Consider the following 27,581-nt stretch of genomic DNA (forward strand, 5'->3'; position numbering starts at 1 on the left):
GCCCTTTAGCCTCAATTTAGACTTTATTACTTTCTCTCTTACTCTAACCCCACCTAATAACTTACTATTCCCTACTCTAGTGCAGTCTATCTGTCCCAGTATTCTGTGCACCTTGGTATTCCTCTCATATTTTTTCCTGATTCCCACACCTCTGCCAAGTTAGTTTAAACCCTCCCCAATGGCACTAGCAAATCGACCTGTAAGGAACTCAGTCCCGGCTCTATTTAGGTGCAGCCTGTCAGGTCTGTACAGGTCCCATCTCCCCCAGAGTCAGTCCCAATGTCCCAGGAATCTAAAGCCCACCGTCTTGCACCATCTTTCCAGCCACACATTAATTTGTCTATCCTTCTATTTCTATACTCACTTGCGTGTGATACTGGGAGTAGTCCAGAGATTACTAATTTTGAGATCCTGCTTGCTAATTTCTTACCTAGCTTAGTAAACTCTTTCTGCAGGACCACATCCATCTTCCTACCTATGTTGTTGGTACCAATGTGGACCCTGACTGCTGGTTGTTCACCCTCCCCCCTCAGGATGCTTTGCAGCCATTCAGTGACATATTGGACCCTGGCACCATGGAGGCAACACATCTGTGGCCACAGAAACGCCTTTCTGTTCCTCTGACTATCTAATCTCCTACCACTAGTGCTCTTCCAGACTTGCTTGTGCCCCCCTATGTGGCTGAGCCAGCTGTGCTGCCATGGCCTTGGCTTTGGCTACGCTCCCCAGAGGAACCATCACTTTCCTCAGTGTTCAGAATTGAATACCTGTTTGAGAGTGAGATGCACTCAGGGGTTGCCTGCACTGCCTACCAGTTTCTTCTTGACCATCTGGTGGTCACTCATTCCCTCTCTCCCCGTATGTTCTTAAGCTGTGGTGTGACCACATCTATAAATGTGCTACCCACAAAGCTCTCAACCTCATAGATGCACCGCAGTGATGCCAACTGCTGCTCAAGTTCCGAAACCCAGAGTTCAAGCTGCTGCAACTGACGATACTTCCTGCACATATGATTATCCAGGATACCAGAAGCATCCTGGACTTCCAACATAGCACAGGATATGCACTCCAGAGGTGGGAGCAGCCGTGTCATTCTTCTATCTATTAAATTATACACCCTGCTGTTACAGATAAGCCCTGCTATTACAAACAAACCCTGCTATTACAAATAAACCCTGCTACTACAAATAAACCCTGCTACTACAAATAAACCCTGCTACTGATGAATACCAGTTCAGAATATAAGTAAAACAGGAAAAGGAATCTGTTTTCATATTGTCTGTTAGGATCTAAGTTCTAACCCTCAAACTAAATGTGAAATTCTATCATGTTATGATCACTCTTGCCTGGAGGATCCGATTCTATTTCTGTGAAATATTTAGACGAGCGATTATATCATTTTTTAAAAGCAAATGGATAAGTACATGCAAAGAAAGAGTGTAAAAGGGAAAAGGCAGGGAAATGAGTTTTGTGAAGATAGCTGCAGTTGAAGAGTTAGCACCAGCACAGGCAGGATTGTTTGAATGACTTCCTTTTGTGATAATTTTATGGAAATGCTAATATTGCTGCTATTTAACGCTGCTTAAGCTGGCAATTAGGCCATCCTGTCCTCCATAATTTAACCCTGCACTGCTCATGATGCGATTGACATTTAATCTGTTGGCAAAAGAACCAGATGTGACATGAAGAAGTTTTTTATACAGCGCATTGTTGTGATCTGTAATCAAATTTCAGTTGAGTCATTGTGATTCAGTTACAGTGTAAACATGTCTGCATTGGTGCCTGTACAATTTCTGCTGGTCTTGCGTGTTCAGTTGAAACAGGTGGCTTTGATTATGAACTAACCCTTACCAATTATTGGAGTACCATAATTAAATATTGAGCCTTAATATTTGTGATTTTGATTTAATTTTGTAAATATTTTCATTTTTCATTTTCAGGAACCCGATGATCCCAAAAAGAAGGCTGAGCTCGTTGGAGAAACTGAAGAATCTATACCTCCTGATTACAGATATACAGAGCAAGCTGATCCTAAGGTTCAGTCAAAATCAATAATTGTTTGAGTACTTTTTTAGTGTCAAAATGTAGTGGCAATTTTATGAGCTGAGGCTCAGTCAAAATAATGCATATCAGGAATGAAAGTGCACTTCCTGCGCCATAGTTTTCCATCCTCTAAAATTAATGGATGGAAAATTGTGAGGGGCATACCAGAACTCCAGCAATGCATTCTGAGCATACATGGCTTTGTGTCACAAATGTGATCTCATCGCTTACCCCTTTTATCCATGTACAGAACATCTACAAAAATTTGTAGAATGGTCTAGTACAATGAAAAACTTCCACAATTATGGTGCAACAATTTCAATTAACCTGAAATCACGAGTTGCCGTGGTTCTGATGAGAATTATAGAGAAGTTACTGAACAGTTACTTTAAAAATGAAATCAGTACATGACAACAGCACCTTTGATTTAATTTAGTTATTGTGATATAATAATTTCTTGGGTATTTCACTTTTTGTATGCAGCCTTGAGTTAATGATACTGATGAATTGCATCATATTTATCCTGTTGCTTTATTTCTTGCTTTAAATTGTAAATAACTCTGATGTGCCTTAGAAGAACTTTGTAACAGATTTTTTCTTTGCACTAGGAGAAAGGTAAAATGACTTCTTCGTCCACACATCCAGAAAAAAAACCAAAGGTAAAAGAGCCGATAAAGCTCAATTTTCTTTTTGAAGGAGCATTTGGTTTTCTTTAGCAAAACTGTAAAAAGGGAAGAATGTAAGAAAAAGAGAAAAAAGCTACTCAGCCAAACTACATGCTATTTTAGGGCTCAGTCTGATCATTCTGCATTTGTTTTATACCCAAAGGTCACCAGTGTAGCGTGTACAATCAGGAATCGACACAAATTGATTTTCAATTCTTGATAAATCCATTCCTTAAGTCAGTGGCTTTGATGTCTTTGTTATATTAAGAGCAGTTATACAAATGTGTTAAACAATACCACCTCATTCATAGTGACAGTGTTAGATAGGTAGTGGTGCTCCAGTTTTCTTCCAAGACTGAGTACTCCTGCCTGGGAATTGGAAAAACCTGAAGTGCTAAGTAACTGTGGCCTGCTTCTTACTGTGCAGCAGTTGGGCAAGGAAAGCATGAAAGTGCTTGGAACATAAGGAAAATTAGGAATAAGAAAAGGATATTCAGCCAATGAAAAACACAACCCTCATCACTTCTCTTACTTCCCAAAGTGTTTTAATTTTGTTTCTTCAACTGCTAGAATTAAAAAAGAATTGCAGCTGTTGAAAGGTTGGTGCAGTTTGATGAATCCTTGTTTTCAAATCATATTTGGAATTTAATATACAAATTTAATCCCATTAATGCAGCGATAGTAAGATACAGACTATTCTTAATAGTAGTCATGTGAAGATAGACTTTATCTTGTCTCAGTAGCAATTTCCAATCCCAGCTGGCCTATGTAGGCCTAACTGAACCCGTCAGAGTGAGAGGGTGTCCATCACACTTGCATGTCCTAGCAGCTGTCATGGAAGTGACTTTGATAGAGGTCATCAGGAAAATTAAGGGCATTTACTGCTGGTGATTTTCTTTCTTATTTTGCACTTCAATATTGAGGATTGGTGGCCTATGTATCTGTGTTCTTGAAATATCTTTTGAGATGGTTTAATTACATTTGTTGTATTGTTATCACAGAGTATGACAGAAGGTGAAGTCCTGGATTCTCTGTCAGCAGACTTTGGCTCCAGCTCTCCAGCTGTAATTTCAAAATGTTCAGCTGCAACTTCTTACTCTGCATTACCGCCCTCTATGCAGAAGCAGGTGTGGCTCCAATCTTAAACTGTTAGCATGAAAGCACTTGGAACATAAGGAAAGTTAGGAAGGTGAAGTAGTTTGGGAATTCTTAAAGCTACATTCTAGTATTTTGTTTTTCCAATCTGATTGAATCCTGCTAACTATATCACCCAGGAATTCAACTGCAGCTTCAGAAAAGTTTGCAGCTTTAGTCATTGCAGACCCTCAGAATGCTGCTTCTCTTTCTGCTATTGGAATTTTTGCTTGAGCTCAAGCTTTCTCGCTGTCTCCAAGGTGCTGGTGGGATCATGAGTGAGTGGAGGTCTTGCCCCTCTCTACCCTGCCTTGCTATTTCTCTGGTAGGCCCCTCCAACACTGAGCTCCATTTCCTTTCCCTTGCTTCCACTGGCTGCCTTTCCCCCCTCCACAACATGTAAATACCAGTGACAGGAGCAGGAGACGGGATAAGGGTTCCTAGCTGCCTTTTTCCCTATCTTTACTTCTTACAGCTGCCTCCCAGAAGGGCTGACTAAAAGCTGGCAATAAGCGCGAGAGAGAGGCAGAAAGGATCAAAATTTTCTTAATGGGGGGAGAGGACACATTTCAGGCTTTTTTTTCCCCATTTGATTCCTTCTGTGAATCCTTCACTGTCGCTACTGGTTCTGCAACAGCAGTTCCACCAGCATTTTGCTTCCTCTCAGCGGTGGGTGCCCTTTTAATGGTAGGAATTCTGCTGGTTACCTGACCGCCAAATATAATGGAAGCAGGCCATGTTTTTCACCAGTCTCCGAGCAGCGGGCAGAAATCCCAGCCTGTAAATTACTGCTGCAAAGAGAAGAATCCTGCCCTAATTACTTGGAGGAGGACTGTTGTGGGATCTTCATCCCCTTTCTCAAGATCAAATCCTAAAATTGTAACCACAAACCTCTCAAAAACAATTATTCGAAGCTAAGAGTTCAAAAATATTGTTATTTGATTAATGACCTAAACATTGAATAGAAAAATCCACCATATGTAGAATAAGTATTACTTTCTATTGTAATCCTAATAGTGTAATTAATCAGAATCAGTAACTATCATAGTCCACATTGTAAACTACATTGGACTGTAGTAAATTTCCAACATCAACGACTACTCATATTTAGATAGTGCCTTTAATGTAATAAAACATCCCAAGATGCTTCACAGGAGCATTATAAAACAAAATATGACACTGAGCCACATAAGCTTGGTCAAAGAGGTCGGTTTAAAGGAGTGCCTTAAGTGACAAAAGAGAGTTGGAGAGGCGGTGAGATGTTGGAAGGGAATTCCAGAGCTTAGGCAACTGAAGGCGTGGCCAACAATAATGGAGTGATTAAAATCGGGGTGCTCAAGAGGCCAGAGTGAGATGAGCGCAGATATGAGCTTTTTCCCAGGGTGGAAGAGTCAGTTACTAGGGGACATAGGTTTAAGGTGCGAGGGGCAAAGTTTAGAAGGGATGTGCGAGGCAAGTTCTTTACACAGAGGGTGGTGAGTGCCTGGAACTTGCTACCGGGGGAGGTGGTGGAAGCAGGTACGATAGCGACGTTTAAGAGACATCTTGACCAATACATGAATAGGATGGGAATAGAGGGATACGGACCCCGGAAGTGCACAAGGTTTTAGTTTAGACAGGCATCAAGATCAGCGCAGGCTTGGAGGGCCGAATGGCCTGTTCCTGTGCTGGACTGTTCTTTGTTCTTTGTTTGTTCTTTATCTCAGAGGGTTGTGGGGCTGGAGGAGATTACAGAGATAGGGAGGGGCAATGCCATGGAGGGATTTGAAAACAAGGATGAAAATTTTGAAACTTGGACCGTGGGCCAATGTATATCAGCAAGCACAGGGATGATGGGTGAACGGGACTTGGTGTGAGTTAAGACAGGGATAGCAGAGCTTTGGATGACCACAAGTTTACGGAAAGTAGAATGTGGGAGACCAGCCAGGAGTGCATTGGAATAGTCAAGTCTAGAGATAACAAAGGCATGAATGAGGGTTACAATGGCAGATGAGCTAAGACAGGGGCGAAGTTGAGCGATGTTACAGAGGTGGAAATAGGCAGTCTTAGTGGTGTGACTATGTGCACAGAAATTCATCTCAGGGTCAAATATGACACCAAGGTTGCGAACAGATTGGTTTACTCTCAGACTGTTGCCAGGGAGATGGATGGAGTCAGAAATGGGGACTGAAAACAATGGCTTTAGTCTTCCCAATATTTTAATTGGAGGAAATTTCTGCTCATTCACTACTGGCTGTCAGATAAGCAGTCTGATAATTTAGCAACAGTGGAGGAGGCAAGAGAAGTGGTGGTGAAGTAGAGCTGGGTGTCATTAGCATCGAAAACAAAGGCTGTACTTTTGGATAATGTTGCCAAGAGGCACAATGTAGATGAGTAATAGGAGGAGGCCCAAGGATAGATCCTTGGGGCATACCAGAGGTAACGGTGCTGGAGCAGGAAGAGAAGCCATTGCAAGTGATACTGTGGATACAATTAGATAGATAAGAATGGAACTAGGTGAGAGCAGTCCCACCCAGCTGGATGACTGTGGAGAGACATTGGAGGAGGATGGTATGGTCAACTATGTTAAAGGCTGCAGATAGGTCAAGAAGGATGCGGAGGGATAGTTTACCTTTGTCACAGTCACATTGGAAGTCACTTGTAACTTTGATAAGAGCTGTTTTGGAACTGTGGCAGGGGCGGAAACCAGATTGAACGGATTCAAACATGGAGTTCCTAGAAAGAGGGGCACGGATTAGAGAGTGACAACACGTTCAAGGAGTTTGGGGAGGAAAAGGAGGTTGAAGATGAGGCGGTGGTTTGCAAGGACAGCGGAATCAAGGGTTGGTTTTTTTGAGAGGAGTGATGACGGCAGGTTTAAAGACAAGAGGGACAACACCTACAGAGAGAGAACCATTAATAAAGTCGGCTAGCATGGGTAGAAGGAGGGGAATTTGTGTGGTTAGAAGTTCTATGGAAATAGTGTTGAGGGAGCAGTAGGTGGGACTCATGGACAGGTTGAGTTTGGAGAGGGCATGAGGGGAGATAGAGGAATTAGTAAAAGCCGTGAGTTTGGGGCTAGGGCAGGGGGCAGCTTTAGAGGAAGTTTGGCCTGGTGGGTTTGTGGAAGGGGAGGGAGGTGGCAGAGGCAGCTGATCGGATGATCTTGATCTTCGTGACAAAGAGGTCCATGAGCTCTTCGCACTTATTGTTGGAGGTGAGGGTGGAGGAGACAGGGAACGGGGCTTAAGAAGACAGTTTGCAGAGAGAAAAGAAACCGGGGCTATCTTTGCATTCCAAGTTGATCCTGGAATAGTGAGCAGTTTTAGCACACGAGAGCAGGACCTGATAGTGTCTTACTATCATTCAAATCTGGCAGTGAATGGCTAAATCATTTGTCTGCCATATCATTTCAAGTCTGCATCCCTTGGACTTAAGGGAGCGGAGATGAGGGCAGTGCCGGGGGAATGGCCAGGTAACAGAGAGAGTAATGATTTTATTGGGGACTGGGGCATCAAAGGTAGAGTTGAGGGTATAGAGCAAATCAGTAGCTGCAGAAATGTTACATACGAACATATGGACATATGAATTATGAGCAGGAGTAGGCCAATCAGCCCCTCGAGCATGCTCCGCCATTGAAGATCATGACTGATCTGATTTTAACCTCAACTCCACATTACTGCCTACCTCCAATAACCTTTCAACCCCTTGCTTATCAAGAATTTATCTACCTCTGCCTTAAAAATATTCAGAGACTCTGCTTCCACTGCCTTTTGAGGGAGAGCGTTCCAAAGACTCTCAACCCTCTGAGAGAAAAACATTCCCCTCATTTCTGTATTAAATGGGCGACCCCTTATTTTTAAACAGTGACCCCGAGTTCTAGATTCTCCCACAAGAGGAAACATCCTTTCCACATCCACCCTGTCAAGACCCCTCAGGATCTTATATGTTTCAATCAAGTCGCCTCTTACTCTTCTAAACTCCAGAAGATACAAGCCTAGTCTGTCCAACCTTTCTTCATAGGGCAACCTGCCCATTCCAGGTATAAGTCGAGTTAAACCTTCTCTGAACTGCTTACAATGCATTTACATCCTTCCTTAAACAAGGAGACCAGTACTGTACACAGTACTCCAGATGTGTCTCACCATATCCTGTATAACTGAAGCACAACCTCCCGATTTTTGTACTCAATTCCCCTCACAATAAACGATAACATTATATTAGCTTTCCTAATTACTTGTACTTGCACACTAGCCTTTTGTGATTCATGCACTAGAACACCCAGATCCCTCTGCATCTCGGAGCTCTGCAATCTCTCATCGTTTAGATAATATGATTCTTTTTTATTCTTCCTGCCAAAATAGACAATTTCACATTTTCCCACATTATATTCCATTTGCCAGATCTTTGCCCACTCCCTTAACCTATCTCTATCCCTTTGTAGCCTCCTTATGTCTTCTTCACAACTTACTTTCCTATCTTTCTGCCATCAGCAAATTTAGCAACTATACTTTCGGTCCCTTCATCCAAGTCATTTATAAATTGTATATATAAATTGTAAAAAGTTGAGGCTCCAGCACTGATCCCTGTTCCACACCACTCGTTACATCTTGCCCACCAGAAAATGACCCATTTATGCCTACTCTCTGTTTCCTGTTAGTTAGCTAAATGTTGTGGTGAACGGAGGGCCAAAGGCTTGATAGTTGGGATTTTGGAAGTGCAGTTGTAATTGAATTGGGGGATAGTTTTTTCCAGGGATGGATACAGGAGGCAGGGTTGGGGCGTGAAAGGTGGATTTTGGTGGAGAGTGGTACAAGGAACTGATCAGAGATGGCCTTCTTTTGATTGATACGATAGGACTGCAAGACCACATGAGATGGCAAGGTCAAGGGGATGGCCATGAATTTGGGTTTGGGAGTTTACATGGAAGCAGAGATTTAGGGAGGATAAAAGGCAGTTAACTCAGAGGAGAGAGAGCATAATGAGTTAAAATGGAGGTTGTCATCACGAGGATGAGAAGTCATTCAGTGCAGAGGATGAGGAAGGAAAGCAGTGAAGATATCTTGGTGAGAAAAGTTTTATTGTACTTGGTCTGCATCATTTTCTGTTGAATAGAATGATTAAGGATTTTGTCTTACGCCAAGTTTCATTTAAAGTTAGAAATAGAATTAAATGTTGCCTTTAAAATCTGAAAAATAAGTGTTGGAAATAGTTTTGGAAACTTGACATAGTTCATTAAGAGAAAGTGAAAACTGAATTTTGTTTCTTACAAAGGCACCTCTGAAAACTTCAACGGCTGCTTCAGTTTCTACAAGTAAAAGTGATGCTATGGTAAGTGACAAGGAAGAGTAAAATGTGCAGTGTATGAATTCTGTTCACACCAGAAACATCTGTTAAACTATGGGTTTTTAAAACTTCAGCTGCCTTCTGGCAAAATGATGGCCAGCATAGATCAGTACAACATCAGTTTAGCTCAGGGTGTAGCATTCAGTCTTCTGAGTCAAATGGTTATGACTTTGAGCACATCACCTGGGCTAACCTCGTGTCTTCTTTCAGATATGATCATAAACTAAGGCCCTGTCGGCCCAGTCAAATGGATGTAGATTTGCCAAGGCACTACTTAAGAAGAGCAGGGGGTTCTCCTATGTCTTTGCCAATGTTCCCATTAAGCTACACGAGTGCACAGCCGCACAATAGTTGGGAATGTGCCACACAGGGAACAAACAGGCTGCACACAAGCAATGTTCCTATTGAGATGCACACATGTGCGGCCTGCATCAATCTTGAATGAACCGAGCAGTGCATATTACGAGCTCCGCACAGCAAACAGAAGTTAGAGGGAACATTGATCTTGACCCTCATTATTTGCACATTCAGCACCACCAAAAGCAAATTAATTGGTTATTCATCTGATTGGGTTATGGCCACATTTATGGAGAAAAAGTTGAAAACCTAAATTGAACCTGCAAAAGAGTACTTCTGGTTCTGAAATTCCTGCGTTAGGGAGGGTGATGATCAGATGCATTTCCAGGAAGGGGGCACAGATTTGAGATGTACCCTTGATTGGGTTTGATATCCATTATACGTTGCAGTGGAAATGGGGGCAGGTAGTGGAAAATGACAAAATTATTCTGCGATGATGTCTTCATCATAGATTACAACATTTCTGCCTTCCCAGACATCTTAGCAATGTGCACTAGTATCAAGCAGGTGTGCTTTTCAGGATCAGCTGGTCAACACTGAAGTTATCTCAAAATTGAGAATGCCTATCTTTGAGATTTCATGTAATTTGTTTTTGCAGTAATTTTAATTTTGTGAAGCAGTTTTGAACTTTTTTTGCCATTCGTTGATGTCTTGGTCTCTACTTTGTATTCCCATTGGAGTGGGTAGGGTCACAAGGATATTTGCTTAAAATATATGAAGATTTTAATATGGGGTTGCCTATAGCGATCCCAATATATTTGCTGTACACACTGGAGGACGAAGAGCAGGGCGAGCAGGAGACAGCCAGACAAGACAGCAAGTGCAATAGGCAGTCTCCCACAAGTACCCTGCCATCAGAATCTATCATTCCATGTGCTCTTTCAGGAATAAATTGTGCCTCAGGAAACATTGGAAGAGCTTCACATTCTGCTACAGCTAGAATTACAAGCCATGCAAACGTGTTGGAATGCTTCAAACATGGTGGAGAAGATTACACCTGTCTGGGTGACTGGCATCTTCGAGGCTATATTTTTAACATCAGCTAGTTTGCTGTCCATATCAGCATTTGGTAAAAGAAATATGCTGTTGTTTCCTGGGATGCACACTTCAGACCATTCAGTGCAGGTCCCAGACAGATGAATGAAGGGGCTGTCTACATTTATCATGTGATTGGCTTTCTGAGGGTGCTGAGGTCATTGATAGGGCATAGGTGGCAATTTGTGCCCATACATAAAGCCATAAAACTACATAAACTAAATACTCCCTCAATGTGCAGTTAATTTGCAACCACCACCAACACACACATTTTTCTAGGGTCTGTTATGTGTCTGCATTCTATGGTAGGCTCATGTTCTAGCTCTTTTTCAGCAGCAGGGACATTTCCAGGATGACTGTTGGGTGACAAGGGATACCCATTCCTTCCATGGTAGAACCAGCATAGTTGCAGAGGAATTATACAATGGCATTCATTCACCCATCCAAATATACATAGAACAAACCACTCAAATGCTGAACAGATGATTCCAGTATGTCAATAGGCCAGGGAGAGCCCTCCAGTATGTCCCCAGTATAGTCTCCAGAATTGTGGTTGCGTGTTGTGCCATCCACATTTTTGCCCTTCAGGGAAGTCTCGATGTGGAAATCCCTGAAAACGAAGTTAAACCATCTCTGGCGTTCAGAGAGGCAAATAGCAGCTTTTCGAAGAGGATACAGCAGGGCAACTGGCAATACTTGCAAAGGAGTTGCATAAACAAACTGATTTAGGCCACCTTCACAGATCAAATACCTTTCAGATATCAACACAGAGCACTTCTTAAGTCCAATACCACATTGTTGGAAATAATTTTGGAAACTTGAAATGGTCCAATAAGAGAAAGCTTCAATGGCTGCCTCAGTTTCTGGGACTAAATGTGATGCTAAGGCAAGTGAAAAAAGATAAGTAAAATGAAAAATGTGTGGCAGCTGCCAATGACAGCGGAGGAATTGCACAAGCAAATCAATTTAGGACACATTTGTAAACCATTCATCAAATACCTTTCAGATATTATCACAGAGCTCCATGATCCCAGTCTGTGATTCACATGTTCCCAAATATCATCCTTCAAATTAGCAATATCATCTTACACTTTAGCCAAATCTGAACCGCAAGGATAATCCCATCACATGATTCCAGAAGCAGACCTGACACTTAACAATGCTTTCAACCCTTTATTCCAACCATCATCCCAACTCTCCAATCTTTGTCGTGCTTCCCCACATGTGTGCAAATCAAACTAATTCACAAAAAAGATTTTAAATTCACCAATCAGTGATTATAGAAACTACAGTCATAATTATCCTAGTTCACAGTCCTAGTGTCATGGCTGCTCTTGAGGAGGAGGAAATCGGGATATTATCAGTTAAGTGTGAGCAACAGTTGTTTGGGTTCTTTTCAGTAACATTTTCACTGCTGTCAGAATATGTTTCTGCTGAGCTTTGTCACAAATTGAAAAAATGTCATTTTTTTTTTAAAAGGTTGAAGATCCATTTGACCTACTTGCAGGAACACTTCCATCAGAAGCACCAGACAATTCAGCTCCAAAATACACTGGTGCTGCGGTGAAGGTAAAAATGAAATTTGTCTCCTGATACTTTAAGTATTTGAATAAGATTCTGGTTACTGCATAATATGTTGGTCCATTTCTTTGTGGAGCTAATATACATCCCTCCATATGAAATTGGTCTGTTGGAAAGGCTGTCCTTTCCCCAGTCTAACAACAAAAGTAATGGTAACAGTAATGGTACTACCTGATATTCTCAGCTCCTCCAGTTGTGATCCTATTACCTCTTTAAAAAAAACAAGAATGCGTATTATTTTTCCTTGCTCGAGATATGTCAAAGTAACTTCCCTGAGCTTCCTACTTCATGCTTTTAAATAGCATCTTTAATGTTGAAAAATGTCTGAAGGTGCTTCCAGACATTTTCATCTGATCACAGAATCACAGAATAATACAGTGCAGAAGAGGCCCTTCGGCCCATCGAGTCTGCACCGATGCATTAAAGACACCTGACCTTTCTAGCTAATCCCATTTGCCAGCACTGGGCCCATAGCCTTGAATGTTATGACATGCCAAGTGCTCATCCAGGTACTTTTTAAAGGATGTGAGGCAACCCGCCTCTACCACCCTCCCAGGCAGGGCATTCCAGACCGTCACCAGCCTCTGGGTAAAAAAGTTCTTCCTCAAATCTCCCTTAAACCTCCTGCCCCTCACCTTAAACTTGTGATCCCTCGTAACTGACCCTTCAACTAAGGGGAACAGCTGCTCCCTATCCATGCCCCTCATAATCTTGTACACCTCGATCAGGTCACCCCTCAGTCTTCTCTGCTCCAGCGAAAACAACCCAAGCCCATCCAACCTCTCTTCATAGCTTAAATGTTCCATCCCAGGCAACATCCTGGTGAATCGCCTCTGCACCCCCTTTAATGCAATCACATCCTTCCTATAATGTGGCGACCAGAATTGCACACAGTACTCCAGCTGTGGCCTTACCAAAGTTCTGTACAACTCCAACATGACCTCCCTGCTTTTGTAATCTATGCCTCGATTGATAAAGGCAAGTGTCTCATATGCCTTTTTCACTACCCTATTAACCTGCCCTTCTGCCTTCAGAGATCTATGGACAAACACGCCAAGGTCCCTTTGTTCCTCGGAACTTCCCAGTGTCAGGCTATTCATTGAATACTTCCGTGTCACATTACTCCTTCCAAAGTGTATCACCTCACACTTTTCAGCGTTAAATTCCATCTGCCACTTTTCTGCCCATTTGACCATCCCGTCTATATCTTCCTGTAACCTAAGACCTCATCTACACACCTGGTGTTTGATTTTCTCAGTAAACCCTATTGCACCTAAGGCGGGAACCTAAAGATAATAACTACTGAAAGCAGAGAAAATGATGTAGAGTAGCTAGCTGATGGCTCACTAGTGGTTTGGTGGGTGGTGGTAGATGGAGGGGGTGGTGGGGGCGGGCACAGCTGCAGGCTAACAGTTAGTAGTAGTTTCTGCAGCGACCAAGCACTTATCAAATCCAATTCTTGGCGTCCCTAAAAATGCTACCTGACTCTGGCACCCTCCCTGCCTACTCCCATCACTCTTCTCAATGATCAGTAACCCCATAAGTGACATTTTAATGATCTGAGACATAGGATTGCTGTGAGCACTCTCAGGCTCCAGGATGGCGCACACAAATGTTTCCGGATTCCTATGTCCTTATCCACTCTGCTCCGGGACCCTCAACAGTGTTTTCAGACTCCAGGAGCTTCTTCTAAAAGTAGTAATTGACCATAAAATCTCCATCCAGTACGTTCAGATTCCAGGTTCCCTTCCCACTGCTTTAAGATCCCAGAGCTGCCTCTACTGCTGATAAATCAGTGCTGCATGTAATACCACCTGGCATCATGTCCCTGTTCTTGCAAAACCTCTGACACCCCCGAGATCCACCAGCTTGGTTCAGTGGTATCACAATCATCCCTTTGGCAGAAAGAAGGAGATTGTCAGAAGTTTATTGTTGATGAGCTGTTAAACAGAAGCTTGTTCAGCTGAATCTAAAAGACTCCATGGCACTATCTGAGCAAAGGATCACTCTCATTGTCCTGACCAACATTTGAACACTTCAAAAGTGATCCACATTTAAAGACTTCAAATGTGGTTCATATTTTATGAAGCATTTGTACAAGGGTAAACTTGCTGAATTTGTTTATCAGGTTTATGAAATTCTCTTAAGTGTTTTCATAACTTCTACCATTATGAGCTTTTTTCTGGATTTTCTTCAATAGTTGTATGAAATCGGAAGGATCTCTCTTTTGTGGCTTTGCTGTGGCCAAGGCTAAAAAACCATTTGTGAAGCCAGTTTTTTAGTGTTTAGTCAGCATGTTTTTAAGGAGGCATGTTATTAAATACTGACAATCTGTTGTTAGTGAAATATATGCATACTTTGTGGATGATCCTGTTATTTTTAATATATCTAAAATGGTCCAATTAAAGAAGAATTTTCCCCATAGTCTGCCTTTAGTGAATTTAATATTTTACAGACCATTTATTAGCATTGGTGAATATTTTGCAGCAGCTTGTTTTGCGTGGGGAATTCTCCTTTATGATTAATGAATTCATGGCATAAAATGGATATCGTTACGTCTGCACTGCTGGTGAAGAGCTTCACAGACTGGCAGTTTGGAAATAAAGGCATGCGCTGTATATAATTTTTAAATGAACCAATTTTTGTGGCAGATTACTGTGACTGTTTTTTCCATATTCATTGAACTGTACAGCCTCAATGTCTCTGACTGATGCTTTAGACTGGTTTGTGTGAGCTTGGCTTAAATAGCATGGAACTGCACATGGAGCATCCTCCAGCTCCTTGTCATCGCCATTGCTATTAACTGCTATAGGCATTTGCTTGCAACTTTTTCAGAGTCTTCAGTAATTTCCTAAATCTTACCTTGATTCATTTAACTCCAATTATTATGTTACTGAAGCTCAGTTTATGAATATTGAATCTTGATATTTATGTGAACTTTGTCTTTGAATAATTTTATATATCATATTTTTAGGAATCAGATGCTACCAAAAAGAAGGCTGAAAGAGTGGGAGAAACTGAAGGATCTATACCACCTGATTACAGATTTAAAGAGCAACCTGATCCTAAGGTTTGGTTCAACAATCAATTTGAGCCAATTCAATCATTGTTTCAATAAGTTTGTATTTTAAACCATATTCATGTACCGAACACTGAAAGAAATTTCTATAATGGTCTAATGTAAAAAAGCACATGTAACTTTGTGGCAATAGTAGAAATGATGATAATGATTGCAAGGAATCTGACAGAATTACAAAATAGAAATTGCCCAATAATTATGAAGAGTAACACAATACCCTTTGTTGACTAATCCTGGTACATAATAACTAAATGCTTTTGCAGTTCAACTTACTGATCGAATCAAGTTCACACTGATGCCATGCATCAATGAGCTACAGAATACTGAAGTATTTGACTATATTTATGTTACTATTTTACCAGCTGCTTTCAATTCTAAATAATTCTGAGGCCTCAAAGAAGAATCTGATGACAAGAACAGAAAGTGCTGGAAATACTCAGCAGATCTGACAGCATCTGTGGAGAAAGAAACCAAGATTACGTTTCATCAGAACAGTCACAGACCTGAAATGTTAACTGTTTCTCTCTCCACAGATGCTGCCAGACCTGCTGAGTATTTCCAGCACTTCCTGTTTTTATTTCAGATTTCCAGCATCTGCAGTATTTTCCTTTTATTTAAGAATCTGATGACGTTTGTTTCTTGCAACAGGCTAAAGGTAATGTGGCCTCTTCCTCCACTGGTCCAGGAGCAAAACCAAAGGTCACAGAGAAGGTAAAGCTGAATTTCTTTTCTTGTGAGAGCGTTTGGTTTCCTGCAGTGAAACTCTGCAGAACACCATTTGATGTGTCAGTGACTCTCATGACATTATATTAAGGGTAGTGGTGCTGTGGGGGGTGGGGGGTGGGGGGGGGGGCGGGGGGGGAAGTGGTGGCTTAGTGGTATTGTCACTGGACTAGTAACCCAGAGACCCAGGTATTGCTCTGGGGACATGGGTTCGAATCCCACCACAGCAGAAGGTGGAATTTGAATTCAATTATATCTGGAATTTAAAGCTAGGCTAATGATGGCCATGAAACCATTGTCAATTAAACCATCTGGTTCACTAATGTCCTTTAGGGAAGGAAATCTGCTGTCCTTACTTGGTCTGGCCTACATGTGACTGCAGATCCACAGCAATGTGGTTGACTTTTACATGCCCTCGAAATGGCCTAGCAAGCCACTCAGTTCAAGGGCAATTCGGGATAGGCAATAAGTGCTGGCCTGGCCTGCGAAGCCCACATCCCATGAATGAATAAAAAAAAATGCTCTAATGGCCTCCTCCTGTGCTGTAACGATTCTGTGAAGCTTAGTAAGCTCACTGCCATGTTAGGATCAGCAGTGATACACCAGTTACTGCCCAAGATTGGAGGACCCATACTCACAGGTCAAAATTAGTGAGTGTGTGCGACCTCCTTCTTAGTGTTGCCCAGGAGAATAAGAGAAATATAGAAGTACTTGGAACATAAGGACTGTCAGAAATAAGGACATGAAATTTGCCTTATCAAAACTTCATTCCCATCACTTCTCCTTCCCCACAGAGCTCTTTGTTTAATGATCAGAATTAAAGAGATTTGAAAATATTGAATGAATACTACAATTTTTCACAAGTTCTAGTTTCCAGATCTTGTAAATTTAATGATTTACCTTGGTTACATTTAGAGAAAATGGCATCTTTCATACAGATGGACTAAAGTACTGAATATTATTTTTAGTATTTATTTGGACATTGATTTTCTGTGATTTCCAATGGCAGCAGTAATTTTCTGTGGGAACATAATGTACAGGTATAACTGAAACCTGCAGAAGGACAAAACTGTGAGAGATTATCCACCACTCTCTCTTGCATGTTCCAAAAGTGGGAGTGACAGAGGCTACCTCCCCCATCCTTTCCACTGTGTAACATGATGTGTAAGAATCTAAAGGGAAGAAAAGGAAAATTGTGGAGTTAAAGGCCATTGCTCCTAAGTTTGTGCTTCAAGACTGAGGATTTGGGGCCTTTATGTCTGTGTTTTGGGATATCTTTGAGATGGTTTAACTACATTTATTGTATTGTTATCACAGAATATGACAGAAGGTGAAGTCCTGGATTCTCTGTCAGCAGACTTTGTCCACAGCTCTGCAGCTCCAATTTCAAAATGCTCAGCTGCAACTTCTCACTCTGCAGCTCCGCCCTCAATGCAGAAGCAGGTATGGCTCCAATCTTAAACTGTTAGAGGCAGCAGGCAGAGGCCTCTCCTCCGTCGTCCAGCTTGGTGGGACGACACTAGCATGATGCCATACTTAACTATTGTTCTGACCAGGTGAGAAAGGTGGTCTAGAGGCATGTTGCTGTCTTCACCTCATCTTATTATAACAGGGTTTAATTTTAAACACGCTTTGTTTTGAGCTCCCCTTTTGTGAATCCTTGTTCACAGCTTTCCAATTATAAGACAAAGAAATGAGCATAAACAGGCTTTCTTCAGTTTAAAGGAGAAAAGTGAAATTTATTAAACCTTAAACTCTAATACGGTTCACGCCTACGTATATACGACACACCCACGCTAGCATGCACACACGATACATGCAAATAGGGACAGAAAAGAGAAGAAAAATAAAATGGAGATGTTTGAGGCAGTCTCTCAAGGGGGTTTCTTGTTACTATTTCTGTGTTTCCAGATCGCCGTAGAGTCCTTGATTGTAGATAGCTCTTACTTCTCATTGGGGCCCAATATTCTTCTTAAACCTTGTTCACTGTAGGAGACTTTTCTGTCTTGGGGTTACTATGTCTTCAATGGTTTCTGAAGCTGGTGAGAGCGAGATGAGAGCAGACAGGAGAAAGGTCATCTTAATCCAGGAGAAAAGTGCTTTCTGATTTCTTTCCCTGTTGGAAGTTCAAATTCAAAAAAACTCCCAATGGTCAGTCAGTCAGGTGACTAAAACTGGTCTGACGACTTTTTCTGTGTATTGGGGAAGCAAAAGACTGGGCCCCTTTATTACAACACTGTCTGTTACTATGCAAATGTCTATCCAGTCAGGGGCTTGCAATTTTAAGTTTTAATGTTTATGTGGCAAAATTATGTGTGCCTCAGTTTCGGCAGGTGGGGGTTTGCCCGACACTATCCAGTCATAGCCACAGAATCACCTGCAATGGCTTCTCTTCCTGCTCTCACACTGTTACCTCTGGAGTCCCTCAAGGATCTATTTTGGCCCCCTCATATTTCTCACCTACATGCTGCCCCTCGGCAACATCATCCGTAAAACACACCGTAGGTTCCACATGTTCGCTGACGACACCCAGCTTTCCGTCACCACCAACTCTCTCAAGACCTCCACAATCTCTAATTTGTCTCACTGCTTGTCTGACACCAGTACTGCATGAGCAGAAATTTCCTCCATTTAGGTTTTGGGAAGACGAGATAATTGTTTTCAGTCCCTGCCATAAATTCCCTCTCCCTGGCAACTATCTGAGGCCGAACCAGACCTTTCGCAAACTTGGTGTCATATTTGTTCTCAAGATGATCTTCTGACCACATATCCAGCACCAAAAGTGCCTACTTCCACTTTCATAACATCACCTGGCCTCGCCCCGGCTCAGCTCATCTGCCGAGAATTGACTATTCCAATGCTCTGCTGCCGACCTCCTATCTTCAACTCTCCACAAACATTGGATCATCCAAACCCTCTTGCCCATATCCAAATTTGAACCAAGTCTCATTCAACCATCACTGACAGAGATTGATTCAAGTCTGGTAATACCTCAATTTTAAATCTCCTATCCTTTCAGTTCCCTTCATGGCCTTGCCCCACCCCATTTCTGTAATCTCCTTCAGCTTTACAGCCCTTCAAGATCTCTGCACTCCTCCAATTCTAGCCTCCTGTGCATCCCCAATTTTAATTGCTCTACCATTGGCAGCTGAGCATTTAGCTGCCTAGGCCTGAAAGTCTGGAAATTCCTCCCTACACCTATCCTCCTTTAAGGTCCTTAAAATCTACGTCTTTAATCAAGCTTTTGGTGTTCTGTCCTAATATCTCCTCCTGTGGTTTGGTGTCAAATTTTGTTTGATAACTCTGCTGTGAAATGCTTTGGAATGTTTTGCTGTGTTAACGGTGCTATATAAATACAAGATGCTGTTGTTGTACGTTAGGAATGCTTAGGAAAACTTGCTGTTTCTGGTTTTGCAATCTGGTTGGTCACAGGTTACCACATGACCAATGATAGTAATGGTTAACCAAGGACCAATAAGGAAACAAAAAGGGTTAGATTTTGCCTTTGCATGGTTGGTAGGGAATCAGAAGACCCTTTTACATCTTTCACAAATTTTATTTCCTTTGATTTCAATGGAAATAAAAAAAAGGTTAGTAGACGCAACAAAATATATTTAAATATTGTTTTTTTGTCTGAGGATTTTTTTACCCTCTAATCAGGACAGATCTTCGTTCAGGTCACTTCCACCCCATTTTCTCATTTAAGAAATCTCTGAAGTCAAAATTTAGTGGCCTCCACCTAGATTCCAGTAGGAGAGGTGCACAGCAGGGTGCAAATGGTGACATGCTTACTGTTCCCCTCACATCACTTGGTACAATCCCAGCAGATAAACTGTGATTGCTCCCATGCAGTCACCTTCCAGTTCTAACCCTGACAGAGATGATAAGGAATTAGCTTGAGTAGCATTGGGCTCGCAAGCACCTGCAATAGTACAGCTGGAAAACAGGCACCCACCTCCCCTGTGCTGCTGGGACCTCTGGACTCTGCCAGCCACCTGCACCCCTACTAATGGGGGCCAATATTTGAAAATACCATTTTGACATTTTTGGAGATCCCGTCCACATCACTACCCTGGATTGATTTCCCACAGTGGTGCACAATCCTGTCCTTTTCTTTTTCTTTTCTTATTTATTCTTGGGATGTGGGCATCACTAGCAAGGCCAGCATTTATTGCCCATTCCTAATTGCCCTTGAGAAAGTGGTGCTGAGCTGCCTTCTTGAACCACTGTAGTCCATGTGGTGTAGGTATACCCACAGTTCTGTAAGGGAGAGCTTTCCAGGATTTTGACCCACCAACAGTGAAGGAACAGTGATATAGTTCCAAACAGGATGGTGTGTGACTTGGAGGGGAACTTGCAGCTGATGGCATTCCCATGTGTCTGCTGTCCTTTTTCTTCTAGATGGTAAAGGTTGCGGGTTTGGAAGGTGTTGTTGAAGGAGCCTTGGCGAGTTGCTGCAGTGCATTTTGTAGATGGTACATACTGCTGCCACTGTGCACAGGTGGTGGAGGGAGTGAATGTTTGTGAATGGGGTGTGGACTACTTAGTCTTTGGTCTCGAGCTTCTTGAATGTTGTTGGGGCTGCACTTATCCAGGCAAGGGGAGAGTAGTCCATCACACTCCTGATTTGTGCCTTGTGACATGCTTTGGGGACTCGAGGTGAGGTCCTCGCTGTATAATTCCCAGCCTCTGACATGCCCTTTTAGCTATTGTATTCATATGGTTGGTCCAGTTCAGTTTCTGGTCAATGGTAGCCTTCAGGAAGTTGATGGTGGGGATTCAGCAATGGTAATGCCGTCGAATGTCAAGAGGTCATGGTTAGATTCTTATTGGAGATAATCATTGCCTGGCATTGTGCGGCACAAATGTTACTTGCCACTTATGAGCCCAAGCCTGAATGACGTCAAGGTCTTGCTGCATGTTTCAGTATCTGAGGAGTTGCGAATGGTACTAACATTGTGCAATCATCAGCGAACATGCCCACTTCTGACCCTATGACGGAAGGAAGGTCATTGATGAAGCGGCTGAAGATGGTTGGACCTACGACACTACCTTGCAGAACACCTGCAGTGATGTCCTGGGGCTGAGATATTTGGCCTCCAACTCTCACAACCATTTTCCTTTGTACTAGGTGTGCTCTAACCAGTGGAGAGTCTTCCCCTGATTCAATTGACTTAATTTTTGCTATAGCTCCTTGATGCCACACTCGGTCAAATGCTGCCTTGATGTCAAGGGCAATCACTCTAGCCTCATCTCTGGAATTAAGTTTTTTGGCCATGTTTGGACAAAAGCTGTAATGAGGTCAGGTGCTGAGTAGACCTGAAGGAATCCAAACTGAGCGTCACTGAGCAAGTTGTTGCTGAGTAAGTGCTGCTTGATAGCACTGTCGACAACATCTTCCATCATATCTCCGGAGCATTACTCCAGTCCTCTGGATTACTCATCCAGTAACATTTCCACTATGGCTACAGTCCCCAGAACACCTCGTGACGTGCATGTCGCATTTAAGATCTTAATAGAGGTAGTTAAAATGGTTCTGGAAACCTAAAACTATTAAATACAAGAAAGTAAAACTGAAATAACAATTCTAATATTCTTTTCTTTCTTGCAAAGGTACCTCTGAAAGCTTCAACAGCTGCCTCAGTTTCTGCAAGTAAAAGTGATGCTAAGGTAAGTGAAAAAAGAAGAATAAAATGAGAAATATATGACAGCTGCCAACGACAGTAGAGAAATTGCACAAAGAAATCACACATTCACAGACCATTCATCAGATACCTTTCAGATATCATCACAGAGCTGTTCTTAACTCCATTATACCAATTTGTAATTCTCCGGTTCCCAAAATTCATCCTCCAATTTAACAATATCGGGCACGAAATTTAATCGCAAGGCGTCACTTCTAGTGGTGCTACTTGAAGCGCAGTAGTGCGGGAGACGCGCTGGGTAGTTCCCTTGCAGGCCATGCAGCATGAGGCAGCTGGTGTGGCGCCCACTGGTGCGTCCCCTGTGTGAGCCCAAAGAGGTTGAAAGGGCAGATCATGATGTCACAGACGTCAATGGGCAGGTGCAATGTACAAATAGTAAAATTGGTCAATGATTGTGCTGGGACCATCTTTCTTGGTTGGCATCCTTCCATCTATGAAAGATGATGGACATGCAGCACACAATCCATTTAGGTGGGGTGTCTTCTCTTGGTGCACCTTTGCTGATGTGAAGGCCAATCCTTGCGAAGCAGGTTCTGCCATAAGTGCTGCACATGAAAATATCCTTGGCCATCCTAGACTGGGTATTGTGTAATGAGAAAGGATTAGTTAACAGTCTTGTTGTGCCGGGTCCCTTGAGGAAGAGCAACCATAACATGATGCTCATTAAGATGGAGAGTGAGAGAGTTGATTCCAAGACTAGGGTCCTGAATCTAAATAAAGGAAACTATGAAGGTATGAGGCACGAGTTGGCGATGATAAATTGGGGAACGTTACTTAAAGGATTGACAGTGGATAGGGAATGGCTCGCATTTAAAGAGCGCATGGATGAATTACAACAATTGTTCATTCCTGCCTGGTGCAAAAATAAAACAGGAAGGGTGGCTCAACTGTGGCTTACAAAAGAAATTAGGGATAGTATTAGATTCAAGGAGGAGAAATATAAAATGGCCAGAACAAGCAGCAAACCTGAGGATTGGGAGCAGTTTAGAATTCAGCAAAGGAGGACAAAGGGATTGATTAAGAAGGGGAAAATAGAGTATGAGAGTAAGCTTGCAAGAACATAAAAACTGACTGTAAAAGCTTCTGTCGATATGTGAAGAGAAAAAGATTAGTGAAGACAAATGTGGGTCCCTTACAGTCAGAAATGGGGGAATTTATAATGGGGAACAAAGAAATGGCAGACCAATTTGTCCTAGGCCCAACCATCTTCAGCTGCTTCATCAATGACCTTACTTCAATTATAAGGTCAGAAGTGAGGATGTTCGCTGATGATTGCACAATGTTCAGCACCATTTGCGACTCCTCAGATACTGAAGCAGTCCGTGTAGAAATGCAGCAAGACCTGGACAATATCCAGGCTTGGGCTTATAAGTGGCAAGTAACATTCGCGCCACACAAGTGCCAGGCAATGACCATCTCCAACAAGAGAGAATCTGACTATCTCCCCTTGACATTCAATGGCATTACCATCGCTGAATCCCCCACTATCAACATCCTAGGGGCTACCATTGACCAGAAACTGAACTGGAGTAGCCATATAAATACCGTGGCTATAAGAGCAGGTCAGAGGCTAGGAATCCTGAGGCGAGTAACTCACCTCCTGTCCACCATCTACAAGGCACAAGTCAGGAGTGTGATGGAATACTCTGCACTTGCTTGGATGGGTGCAGCTCCAACAACACTCAAGAAGCTCAACACCATCCAGGACAAAGCAGCCCGCTTGATTGGCACCCCATCTACAAACATTCACTCCCATCACCACCGACGCACAGTGGCAGCAGTGTGTACCATCTACAAGATGCACTGCAGCAATGCACCAAGGCTCCTTAGACAGCACCTTCCAAACCCGCGACCTCTACCAACTAGAAGGACAAGGGCAGCAAATACATGGGAACACCACCACCTGCAAGTTCCCCTCCAAGTCACACACCATCCTGACTTGGAACTATATCGCCGTTCCTTCACTGTCGCTGGGTCAAAATCCTGGAACTCCCTTCCTAACAGCACTGTGGGTGTACCTACCCCAGATGGACTGCAGCGGTTCAAGAAGGCAGCTCACCACCACCTTCTCAAGGGCAATTAGGGATGGGCAATAAATGCTGGCCTGGCCAGCAACGCCCACATACCATGAATGAATCAAAAAAAAAAATTAAATACATTCTTTGGTTCTGTCTTCACAAGGGAGGACACAAAATACCTCCCAGAAATGTTGGGGAACATAGGATCTAGTGAGAAGGAGGAACTGTATGAAATCAGTATTAGTAGGGAAATTGATGTGATTGAAGGCCGATAAATCCCCAGGGCCTGATAATCTACATCGCAGAGTATTTAAGGAATTGTCCCTAGAAATAGTAATATCTGGTCATTTTAAAAAATTCTATAGACTCCAATGGATTGCAGGGTAGCTAATATAACCCCACTATTTAAAAAAGGAGGTAGAGAGAAAACAGGGAATTATAGACCTGTTAGCCTGACATCAGTAGTGGGGAAAATGCTGCTGTCCATTATAAAAGATGTAATAGCAGAGCACTTGGAAAACAATGACAGGATCGGATAAAGTCAATATGGATTTGCGAAAGGGAAATCATGCTTGACAAATCTACTGGAATTTTTTGAGCATGTATCTAGTAGAATAGATAAGGGAGAACCAATGGATGTGGTGTATTTGGACTTTCTGAAGGCTTTCCATAAGGTCCCACATAAGAGGTTAGTGTGCAAAATTAAAGCACATGGGATTTGGGATAAGGTACTGACATGGATAGAGAACTGGTTGGCAGTCAGGAAACAAAGAATAGGAATAAACGGGTCTTTTTCACAGTGGCAGGCAGTGACTAGTGGGGTACCGCAGGGATCAGTGCTAGGGCCCCAGCTATTCACCAAATAAATTCATGATATAGATGAGGGAATTAAATGTCAGATGACACAAAGCTGGGTGGGAGTGTGAGCTGTGAGGAGGATGCAGAGAAGCTCCAGTGTGATTTGGACAGGTTGAGTGAGTGGGCAAATACATGGCAGATGCAGTATAATGTGGATAAATGTGAGGTTATTCACTTTGGTGGCAAAAACAGAAAGGCAGATTATTATCTGAATGGTGATGGATTGGGAAAGGGGGAGGTGCAGTGAGACCTGGGTGTCCCGGTGCACCGATCGCTGAAAGTAAGCATGCAGGTGCAGCAGGCAGTTAAGAAGGCAAATGGTATCCTGGCCTTCATAGCGAGAGGATTCGAGTACAGGAGCAAGAATGTCTTGCTGCAATTATACAAGGCCTTGGTGAGACCACATCTGGAGTATTGTGTGCAATTTTGGTCTCCTTATCTGAGGAAGGATGTTCTTGCTATGGAGGGAGTGCAGCGAAGGTTCACCAGACTGATTCCTGGGATGGCAGGACTGATGCATGAAGAGAGATTGGGTCGATTAGGCTTGTATTTGCTAGAGTTTAGAAGAATGAGAGGGGATCTCATAGAAACCTACAAAATTCTAACCGGACTGGACAGACTAGATACAGGAAGGATGTTTGCGATGGCAGGGGAGTCCAGGACCAGGAGTCACAGTCTAAGGATAAGGGGTAAGCCATTTAGGATTGAGATGAGGAGAGATTTCTTCACCCAGAGAGTGGTGAACCTGTGGAATTCTCTACCACGGAAAGCAGTTGAGGCCAAATCATTAAATATATTCAAGAAAGAGTTAGATATAGTTCTTAGGGCTAATGGGATCAAGGGATACGGGGAGAAAGCGGGAACAGGTAACTGAGTTTGGATGATCAGCCATGATCGTATTGAATGGCGATGCAGGCTCAAAGGGCCAAATGGGCTACTCCTGCTCCTATTTTTCTATGTTTCTAAGCTGCCAAGTGACGTTGTGAGTTGTTGTTTTCGGCGTTGACGCCTGTTGCCGAGCAGCTGTAGCCACTGGTCATCGTGGTACTGCACACCAGTCCACAGGCTGTGTCACCATTTCCCTCTTTCACCAGCTAGTGACTTCCAGGTGCGTTAGTTGACATTAAGGGTCTTCATTGTCAAGCTTGCATCCTTGAAGCTTTGGGTTCGTCTGGTCCTGGCTGCCTCACCATACAGAAAGTCCTTGGGTATGCGACCATCGTCCATCCTGCAGACATGTCCAATCCACTGAAGCCGTCTCTGATTGATTAGTGCCAACACGTTTGGGAGCTCTGCCTTTGAGAGGACGGCCACATTTGTGATTTTGTCCTGCCAGGATATACCCATAATGCACCTCAGACAGAGAAAATGGAAATTATTGAGCTTTTTTTCCTGGTTACTGTAAGTCGCCCATGTTTCATAGCAGGCAGATCTTATAAACTATCAGCTTGGTCCTAAGGGTCAGCTTGGTGCTATCCCATGTGCATTTTGCAAGTCGGCCAAAGGTGGTAGCTGCTTTCCCTGTGTCTATATCGAGCTCTGTGTTAAGGGACAGATTGTCTGTCATCATGGATCCAAGGTAGCAGAATTTGCGAATCACTTCCAGTGGGGTGTTATTTACTGTGATCAGGGGCAGAGATGCAACACCTTGTCCATGACCACGGTTTTCTTGATGCTTATAGTCAAGGAGAACAAGTTACAGGCATGGGAGGGACCGCCTTCCTTATTCACTCCTGGAACAAGTGTTAGCAAGTAGGGATGGGTCTTGTTCTGGGCTATTTAAAGGGCCACTCAACAAGTTGCAGCTGAGGTGCTTTTGACTTGTGCTGAGCCCAACTTGGTGCAAGCACTGTGATGAGTTGCTGGAGGAGTGTGAAGCTTTCTGCTGACCATAGAAAGGCTGAGAGCATTACACAGACTTTGATAAGTATGGGGGCAGTAGTTGCAGTACCGCTGGCTCTGCAGAATGAGCAGGACAGGTAGAGGAGGAGGCAGAGGGGGGAACCTCTCCAAGGAAGGGAAGGAGGGCTGTCCTTTGAAGGCCATATCCTAAGAGGGTCTTTTAGGTCTTCTAGGTCTTTTGTTGGGATGAGCCAAGAGTAGTGCTTCTACCAAGGACATGGTGACTGAGTTGTGTGACCTCCTTCGTGAAGACCTGGAACCTCAAACCAGGGTGAGGATGGCCCTCCCAGTGGCTGTGAAGGTCACTGTCACCTTTTCTTTCTTTGCAACCGGGTCCTTCCAGGCAGATGCTGGCAACAATAGTCACAGTTCATCATCGAGAGAATTTAGTTTAGTTTTTAGTTTAGAGATACAGCACTGAAACAGGCCCTTCGGCCCACCGAGTCTTTGCCGACCATTAACCATCCATTTATACTAATCCTACACTAATCCCATATTCCTACCACACCCTCACCTGTCCCTATATTCTCCTACCACCTACCTATACTAGGGGCAATTGCTAATGGCCAATTTACCTATCAACCTGTAAGTCTTTGGCTTGTGGGAGGAAACCGGAGCACCCGGAGGAAACCCACGCAGACACAGGGAGAACTTGCAAACTCCACACAGGCAGTACCCAGAATTGAACCCGGGTCGCTGGAGCTGTGAGGCTGCGGTGCTAACCACTGCGCCACTGTGCACTGAGGTATCTGGGAGGTGGCAGAAGAGTTCCACAGGAGAAGAGGGGACTTCATCCTTTTCTCCCTGAGGAGAAAACACCATCAGGGTGAAAGGGCACATGGCTCGCCAGGACAGTGGCCTTCCCGATGGTACAGGGTGCCATTAACTGCACACATGTGGCTTTGCGGGCTGCCCACCTGAACAGGGAGTGATACCACAACCACAAGGACTGTCACTTATTCAATGTGCAGTTGGTGTGTGACTACACCAAGAAATTTTTATAGGTGAATGTCCGCTATCCTGGAAGCGCCCATGATGCTTTCATCCTTCGACCATCTGCAATACCCGCTGACTTTGGGCTCCCGAGGGGAATGGTAGCATAGTGGCACTGCTACTTAGCTATTAATCCTGAGGCCCAGACTAATACTGCAGAGAC

At 43.2% G+C, this 27,581-nt stretch overlaps 1 protein-coding gene across 8 annotated transcripts in view; it reads left to right on the forward strand.

Annotated features, from left to right (window-relative positions):
- Window positions 1-27,581, forward strand: part of cast (calpastatin) — a 236,224-nt gene that overhangs the window by 138,888 nt on the left and 69,755 nt on the right. For 7 of the 8 annotated variants that reach the window (XM_068029740.1, XM_068029732.1, XM_068029734.1 and 4 more), the window contains 9 exons: window positions 1,941-2,036; window positions 2,652-2,702; window positions 3,710-3,835; window positions 9,096-9,152; window positions 12,039-12,128; window positions 15,115-15,210; window positions 15,868-15,930; window positions 17,260-17,385; window positions 21,556-21,612. In XM_068029740.1, the coding sequence (XP_067885841.1) occupies window positions 1,941-2,036; window positions 2,652-2,702; window positions 3,710-3,835; window positions 9,096-9,152; window positions 12,039-12,128; window positions 15,115-15,210; window positions 15,868-15,930; window positions 17,260-17,385; window positions 21,556-21,612 (762 nt within the window). The remainder of the gene's footprint in view (window positions 1-1,940; window positions 2,037-2,651; window positions 2,703-3,709; window positions 3,836-9,095; window positions 9,153-12,038; window positions 12,129-15,114; window positions 15,211-15,867; window positions 15,931-17,259; window positions 17,386-21,555; window positions 21,613-27,581) is intronic. The other variant, XM_068029733.1, reaches the window with a different exon arrangement.

Source organism: Heterodontus francisci, chromosome 4 (assembly GCF_036365525.1).
Source record: "Heterodontus francisci isolate sHetFra1 chromosome 4, sHetFra1.hap1, whole genome shotgun sequence".
Lineage (NCBI taxonomy): Eukaryota > Metazoa > Chordata > Chondrichthyes > Heterodontiformes > Heterodontidae > Heterodontus > Heterodontus francisci.